The 8,409-nt window shown below is 34.7% G+C and overlaps 2 protein-coding genes across 2 annotated transcripts; both read left to right on the top strand.

Moving 5' to 3' along the window:
- The first annotated feature begins 694 nt into the window (after positions 1-694).
- Positions 695-1,905, top strand: LOC130625859 (uncharacterized). Its single transcript, XM_057440973.1, has 2 exons — positions 695-766; positions 1,100-1,905. Exon 2 carries the CDS (start codon positions 1,106-1,108, stop codon positions 1,826-1,828), a length of 723 nt encoding a protein of 240 aa, XP_057296956.1. The 5' UTR covers positions 695-766; positions 1,100-1,105; the 3' UTR covers positions 1,829-1,905.
- Positions 1,906-5,994: 4,089 nt separating this feature from the next.
- Positions 5,995-7,573, top strand: LOC130626018 (uncharacterized). Its single transcript, XM_057441131.1, has 2 exons — positions 5,995-6,031; positions 6,419-7,573. Exon 2 carries the CDS (start codon positions 6,425-6,427, stop codon positions 7,139-7,141), a length of 717 nt encoding a protein of 238 aa, XP_057297114.1. The 5' UTR covers positions 5,995-6,031; positions 6,419-6,424; the 3' UTR covers positions 7,142-7,573.
- The last annotated feature ends 836 nt before the right edge of the window (positions 7,574-8,409 follow it).

The raw sequence follows: 8,409 nt of genomic DNA, 5'->3' as shown, positions 1-8,409 counted from the left end.
CTGGACTGAGCTCTTAAACTGTCATTTATACAAAAGCAAAATATCCGTAAGAGTAAAGACCCCGTGAACACTTTGAGCATCGTGTACTAGTAAATTGTTTTTTTCTATTAACCTTTGTTTATGGTTTATTTTGCGCATTGTTTGTTTTCAACAGCTTGTTTACCAACTGGCAATATACATACATGAGTATGTTAGATAAGGTTGGTATTCTGAAAGTTGAAAAAAATACACAACGTGCACGTTACCAAAAAAGTGCACTTGTTAAAAAATTCAAAGTGATACCTACTAATTCAGCGTTGTTAGATTAAAAAATTAGCGATTTCAGGCGAATTTTAAATAAATTTATTCCAGTACCTCAACCTCGTCCCCAGGGTTTTTGCCTTTTTGATATGGAGGCCAGGCATAAGCAACAAACCCTGGGGACGAGGATGCCAGTACCTCTTTGTTTTCTTCTGTGAGATTCAGATTTTATCATTACGGTATTGAAACATTACCTTATATGATGAAAGACTGCCAAGAATTGATATCACTTAATCGAAAAATAGTATTTTCAGCATGAAGTACGGTTTTTAGGCATTTATTTCGCTTTTGTTATAACTAAACATTGCTTTCGTGATCGAGCACGCCGTAAACATTTACCGAGGCGTGCGATTACATGAATATACATTTTGGAATTCCAAGTAGTTAAGGTTGAAATAGAGCATAGATTTTTATTGTAGATTAAACTTTAGTCTACGCAACTAGGAAGGAAGATCCTTGCTAAAAGGTAGAGCTGATATACATATTATTTTACAATTATATTTTCTCATTGTATCTCTTCACATTTTTGTTGACGTTCGCAATTTGCTAAATATATTCACTATCTGCAAAAAATAAAGTGTATGGCTTTGTTCCAGATATTACTGGTAAAATTGTTTCAAAAATTTCGAATTTTTACAGTAGTCCAAACAAATCTTATAATCTATTGTTTCGCGTTGTTGATGAGAATATCTCATATTCAATACGAGAACTTGTTAATTTCGCAAAGTCAATGCTAAATCAGAAATCTATCTATGTTTTATTAACGCGATTAACAAAAAAATTATTTTTTTTATTACAGGCCAACATGCAATTCGTTGTATCATTCGTTGTTGTACTTATCTGTACATTTGCTTCTTCAATATATGGAGATTTGAGATCTGAGATAGACACCGCATGTGGAAGGCGAAGTTTTACACCAGATACAAATGACGCAATTACAGCAGTTGGTGACGCTCTTGGACTGCCCGTAGTTAAAAAAAGAAAAAATCAAAAAACGGGTTTATATGATCGCTGTCACACACTTTCCTTCGAGGTTATTCGAGAGCACGTGTGTGACGATTATCCCACCGGCACATCCTCCTCGGTAGGTGCCTGGAGAAAATCCATTGACAAACTAAGCGACGATTTGCATACAATTGACAATGAATGGTTTCTTTATGGCGCATTAACAGGACACACGGCGGCTTATCAGAAGTTTGTGGATGCCAACAATTTAAACAAGAACGAGGTGCAAAAAAGTTTAGACGAAGTCATCAAAAATCAAGGCCAGCCTGATGAAATTTTGGCTGGAAAAATTGGAAAAGTATTAGAGTATATGAATAGCGCCACGGCTAATTTGCGTCCTGGCGCCGCTTCCATTAATCGTTCAATCGGGGGTCACTTAGATCCATTATTAAACAAGAAAAAAATTTCCGGCCAAATAGTAAGTGAGGGGGATTTGACCGCACATTCGAAACATTTGGGTGATGAATACGGCTCCAATTGGAAAAGGGATGAGTGGGGAATTAAAACATCTGACAGACAATAACCATCTATTCTTGTATGCATGTTTATTTATTTGTAAACTATGGAAAATATTAGAAGAAGAAAAGTTTGTCCATTGGTCTTATTGTTGTTTTGCTACTAATGATAGAACAGCACATTTAAATTTTGTGTGTGGCCATGTTTATTCAAAATAACGTAAAAAACCAGGAAACTATGAAGCAATATTAAGTGAGTGAGTGAATAATAAGAGATATGACTCTCTTTGCAATAAAGATACATTATCTACAAATAAAACAACTCAATGCAGACAAAAACACAAAAGATACGTAAATGTGAGTAATTTCGGCGGGAAAAAAATTTGGTGAATTTGCAAATCTTTGTAAACACCTGGTTCGCGAAAACGTCTTTTACACTCGCTCCTATAGCTTATTGAGACTATTAGAACAGAGATAAAAGACGCTAGCTCATGTGTATGCCCCGAAAAAAATACAATATAGTTTTATTAATTTTGCTGCGACGGGCGAATTCCCGTGGATTTTAAACGGGCTAGCGACTAGTCTTTATGTTAATAATAGCCGTATTTTGTCTGTTTGTGTGCGAGGAAAAATATCGCAATACGGATACATAAAATGCGATATATAGTTTTTATATAAGTAATCAGCGTATTCTGTCTTTTCAAAATGGTTGCATTTAACTGTGCTAAAAGGAGGACACGACATCCTGGCAAAATATGTACGGCGGGCGAAAATCTGAGGACCGGTGGATCCTTTGTCCACGGGCTAGTCGTCCCCAGGGAATTTTGCGTCTCTTCTGACATCGGGACGGCGATACGAAAATGTTTATCTGCCTGTCCAGATATAAAAAAGAGACAACATGTGCAGGGAACAAGGCTGGCACAAACTCCAGAAATTTCTTTAAAACCTTTTTTACTTCAAATAAAAGATATAATGTCCATTTTAAAAGAGGGCCGTAGTCCTTTTTTTCTTTGTTCATACCAGAATAGTACTTAGTTACTTAGCAACCCTAAAGTTTACAAAAATCAATTTTTTTTATGTTTTTTAGCTTTCCAGAGGAAGCAAGTTTGATCCAAAGCAAAACGTAAAAAATAATACAATTTCTTATTATTTCAAGTTATTATTCTCTTGCCAGACCTGTCCGTATTATACCAGTATTATCAGTCTCTTATTTCGAATAAGTATAGGGAATAGCTGGTGAGATAGCTGAGAACAAAAAGGAAAAATATTCGGAATAGTGATTTTTAAATCATTTAGAGCAGGCGTTCTCAATTGTATCTTGAACTTGTTACCATGTTAGCGTTTTTTCGGTTTATCTTGTAAAGGCAATAAACATTTTACCAAATCAAGTTTTAAATATAGCAAGCTGAAGTGTTATATAAATTAGACGGTAATTCAGTGTACACTATACTCTACGAAAAACTTTGTTCTCAATTTTTTTTGTTGCATCGACCAGGTTCGCAAATCCGCATAAGAACTTAGATTAAGAATGTTATTGTGATGTGCTTTTGTTATTATGTTTCCATACTTTTATTAACGACCGCGTTAATTTAACTGATGTGAACTCTTGAAGTTGACAATCCGTGGGGTTAAGGGTTTAATTAGGAGCGGATACAGGATTTGTTTCTCCTAAGGCGAAATGTTAAGCGGAGCAAAACATACTAGCATGTTTTGCGAAGCGAAACATGCGCGTACAGCTGGGGATGTAGGGGGCGCAATTGCCAATTTACTTATTTTTGCACTGAAAATTTCTTAGCGAGGACCTTTATAGGTCTGTTTTTCTAAGTAAATCAGTTACCACAATTCTGTAAAACAGTAGATGTTTTCGTCAAATTAGATTAAAACCTTCAAAATCCAGCAATAAAAACGAAATACTACTTTTTAAAATCGAGATTTATATTAATAAGCAAGCAACCTTTTTCTGCTTATGCTTTTTTAAAACTTTGGGGATGAAATTAACAACTAGAAATCTTAGAAGTAGTCACGGATAAACTAAAGCTCACAGTCAAATTGATCAAACTGCTAATGCTCACCAATTATACAACAATTGGAAAAAAAAAATCAAAACAGACAGCTATATAAAAAAAAATACAGTATACTATTTGATGAAGACCTTGAAATCAAAGAACATGAGGAATTTAAAAATCAAGAAAATTTAAAACTAAATTCACAATTAGTACTGTAATAGAACATGTATTTTTGAACCATAGCTAAATTACATACAGTGTAAAGTAACAATTACATTTATATTTATATAGTTTTGTAAAAAACAAACTGAAAAAACGGTTTAAAAAAACAATCTACAAAATTTTGTAAATTCTTAATGCAAGACCTTTTATGCGAATTTGATTAATTGCACAAAAAATGACTTCCAAACAAGTTTAATAAGAAGTAAGAATATGTTAATGTTGAACAGCAATCAAAATAAATGAAAAGGTAGTTCAACATGTCGTTAGTTCCTCAATAATAAATAATACCTTTGAATGTTTCAGCATGTACGGTTTTCGACTAACTCTCTTGCACAGCTAATCTGATCACAGCTGATCTGGAAAGAAAAAACTCTCAAAAAGAAACAAAAGAATGCCATTTCAGCACAATCATTAAACTGGTGCTTAAATACTTAAATAAGGCGTCAATTTGAAGGAGGTAAAACTAAATATCGTAATGATCCGAACAAGCGCCCTGGGCGCTTATAACTTTTTGGATTTTCTGCATGGGCGCTTAATCGAGGGGGGCGCTTAAAAAATTCATCCTAATTTTGTACAAATAAAAGACAACGGTAATTTTCAATTTTGTTTTTTTTTTCTGAAAAGTAAAGGAGGTGCTTAATCAAAAACTACCTTGACAAACAGGCGCTTATTTGAAAATTTTACTTTCTTACATTGAGAATAAAAAAATACATATTTTATTTTTAGGAAGACTAAACGTTAGTACGTAGAAAAAGCTGCCAGGACTGTACATGGTTCTCGCATCGATATTTCGTCCATTCCCAGCACTAAATAGCTATTAAATAGCCATATTCGATGTATATCGAATAATCTCAATTCTTTTATTTTTGGGAATTTCTAGCTTATGTTGAGCATGATGAAATAACTAGTTGTTTACTTTCCGCACATCTTGTTTATTTTAAAGTTGATCTTGCGCATAATGTGTTTAGCTTACAACTGTGATCAAGTAGTATGCATAGATGAGTATTCATGTTAGATGGGTGTTGATATTCTCTCAGTTTAGACGCTGGTTCTTCGACTATTAGTTTGCCTTAGGACTGACAACTGACAAATTTTCCAAAATTTCATTGTCAGTTGATGTTTTCTCGGCAACATGCAAACTCGTTTTAAACTTCCTTTGCTTCCTTAGAAAGCAATACTGTAATCAAGTCTGTCACATTGTAGGGGAGTTGGGTGCGATTTATTTTCGTCTGCACAAATAATTGTTAACAATAATTTTATATATCTGAATAACAGAGGTTAGAAAACAAATCAATTTTTATTCAATTAAATTTTCTACTGTAGTATATTAAACCTTTTAAATATATTATTTGCTTTGACATTTCTAGTTGTCTTCTGTGTGATATTTATTTACGCCAAAGTGTAGTATTTTTCTTTTACGATTAAAAGAGTGGTAAAAAAAGAAAACTGTTCTCTTCTTTAAAGCCTTTATCCTTTCCCCTAATCTCTCATCACCTGGTTGGGTTGAATATGGCACTTGAGTGTTCACGGAACAAGTGAGGGGTGACAACAAATTTGCACATTCTGAAAAAAATAATTCTTCCTTAATTAAGCGTACAGTACAAAAAAGTTCGAGTTTATTTCCAACAATGTTGAATATTACAGCACTCTAAGTACAAATTTAGTTAGGAAAAAGTGACGAATTTGAACAACTGGTGACTTAATCCACTCGGGGTAACTATCAGTTTTCCCTAAGTAACTCAAACACTAGTTTCTCTTCGGTGTAGTAACTTTTGTTTAGATATTGCTTCACATGTTAACTACCAAAAGTTAATAAGATTTGATTTTTGTGCATAAAATATAGTTATTTCTTTGGGCTGATGTTTAAAATAAACAACGCTTTTGTAAGTAGGCACTCTGTAAACGTTCACCGAAGCGTTTTTATTTGCTGGTACTTCCAAATACTCAAGTTTAACATATAGTCTATATATTTGGTTTGAGAATAAATTTTATTCTAACTCAGCGAACAACTACGGAACTAACAAGACAAGTTATTGCTAAAAGGTAGAACTTATATTTATATCAGCATTTTTACATTAACCAAAAATAAATTGTATCATTATTTAGGCTGGCAAAAGTTAGAAACAGTTTTCCCTGTCAAAGTGAAAAAATTTAACACCTAGTGCTCTTCTTGATAGAAAGGTCTCCTATTGTCTCACAATCAACCCCGAAGTCGCGATAGGAAAATTAACCTAAGTTCTATTTACACGTTCGATAAATATTATCAAACTAGTCGTTAGCCCATGGAATAATCCACGGGTTCGCCCGTCCTTTTTATACCGCATTTGCGTACGTCTCGCTACTTGCGCAGCTAAGCTACTATTTTGCGTGACAGACAGACGGACGGACGTATACGGGTATTATAATATGGATAAATTAATTTCATTACAGGTCAACATGCGGTTTGTTGTATCATTCTTTGCTGTATTAATGTGCACATTTGCTTCTCCAGTATATGGAAACTTGAGGGCGAAGATAACGAAGGAATGCGGTCAGAGGCCTCCTTTTACGAAGGACACAAATGAGGCTATAACAAAAGTTGGTAACGCGTTGAATCTGCGTATTAATTCAGGATTTGATCGGTGTCACACGCTCTCCTTTCAAATAATTAGAAAGGAGGTTTGTGACCTTTTTCCCGCAGATGGAACACCGGTGTGTGCGACGAAAGTGAACAATTGGAGGGTTAAAATGGACACACTAAATGACGCCTTGCATACAATTGACACCGAATGGATTCATTACAAAGACTTAAAAAAAAATGGGATAGCTTATGGGGAATTTGAAAATACGAACAAAAAAAATAAAGATAAAGTCACTGCAAGTTTAGATGATGTAATTAAACATCAAGGATCGTCTGATGGGGTTTTGGCGAGCAAAATCAAAGCGGTGATGGTTTATATGAATAGTGCCACGGCTAATTTGCGCCCTGGCCATGCTAGTGTAAATCGGGCAATTGGGGGTCACTTAGATCCGTTATTAAAAGTCAAAACTAGCAAAATTCCTTCAACGAAGGCGAAGTTGATTTTGACTAGCAATTCAATAGCTTTTGAACGAAACTACCCAACTACATGGAAGGTAAAAGCAGGTAGCATCATGACATCCGACAATATGTGAACACAATGTGACTAACATTGTATGAATGTTAATTTTATTTTATTCGTGTGGATGTCTAATAGATAAAATACATAAACTTGCATATTTTTAATATGGTGGATTTAATTATTATTATTTGCCCACGTTAGCCTCTTTAGTGCCTAATAAAACAGTTATCGATGGGGGCCTTGCAAAAGGGGTTCTAGTGAATTTAAAGCTTCCATTTAAGTACGAAAGGTGTGCGAGCACAACAACCGCACAACTAGACATTCGCCTAAGATATCAATCCTATTCTCATGTTAAACGTTAAGCAGAAAGGACCGATTCACACTTTTATAATCTCTGGCATGAAGCGGCCAAGGTTTGAACCCAAGACCTTTAGCACTGGAGGCGAACACTCTACCACAAGGCCACCACTAGGCAACTCAAGGTAAAGAATTTTAAGGCTCCCAAAGAGCTTTCATTTTACTATTTTTTATTGTTAGAAAACTTCCCTTTTCAATACTAAACAATTGGACGTTTTAGTAAATTGATGACCTCATTTAACCCGTCTATTCCGAAACAGGTGGGTTAACCCAGCTTTAGAATATTAGTCCCATTTTGGTCCCAGGTGATCCCTGGTTACCCACGCAGAATATCAAGTCAGTTATTTCCACCCGTTTTCAATTTATTTTGCCTCAAACGTGAAAGTGCAATGCAATGGCTTTACCAATGTTTTTTAATGAATTGATGTCAATCTAAACGTGTTGGCGTCGCGTGGTATTGTCAGAAAATTTAACATTTGACACATATAATAAAAGGAAAATGAACACCTCTACTTTGCCTGTTACTGCTGCTTGTTGCTTGTAATGTATAAAACCTGAAATGCTAACCAAAATAATGTATAAGATCATCTACTTTCAACAAATGGTTTAAGGAGAATAAGCGTTAATAAATAAGGGTTAAGTCAGCAATAAACAAAATTTTTTTTTCAAAAATTTCTCAAACCCTTTTGCTTTGGAGCAGAGCTTGAAACGCTGATCAAGGAAATGTAAAGGATCATGTGCTATTAACGAACGGTTGTTGTATTATGGTTTAAAGGTTTTTTATGACGTCATTAACCGGTTCATTTCGAAAAAGATTTGGGGACCCAGGTTTTGCAAACGTATCCAATTTGGTCCCAGGTTGTCCCTAGTTATCTCCACAGTAAAAATTGACCGTCAGTCACCACCTCGTTACCAAGTTATTTGGCCTCAGAGTTTTAACTACATTGTAATTTCATTAATTAAATTAGCATGTTGACGTTAGAT

Source organism: Hydractinia symbiolongicarpus, chromosome 14 (assembly GCF_029227915.1).
Source record: "Hydractinia symbiolongicarpus strain clone_291-10 chromosome 14, HSymV2.1, whole genome shotgun sequence".
Taxonomy (NCBI): Eukaryota; Metazoa; Cnidaria; class Hydrozoa; order Anthoathecata; family Hydractiniidae; genus Hydractinia; species Hydractinia symbiolongicarpus.
This window is presented reverse-complemented; position numbering and strand designations above follow the sequence as displayed.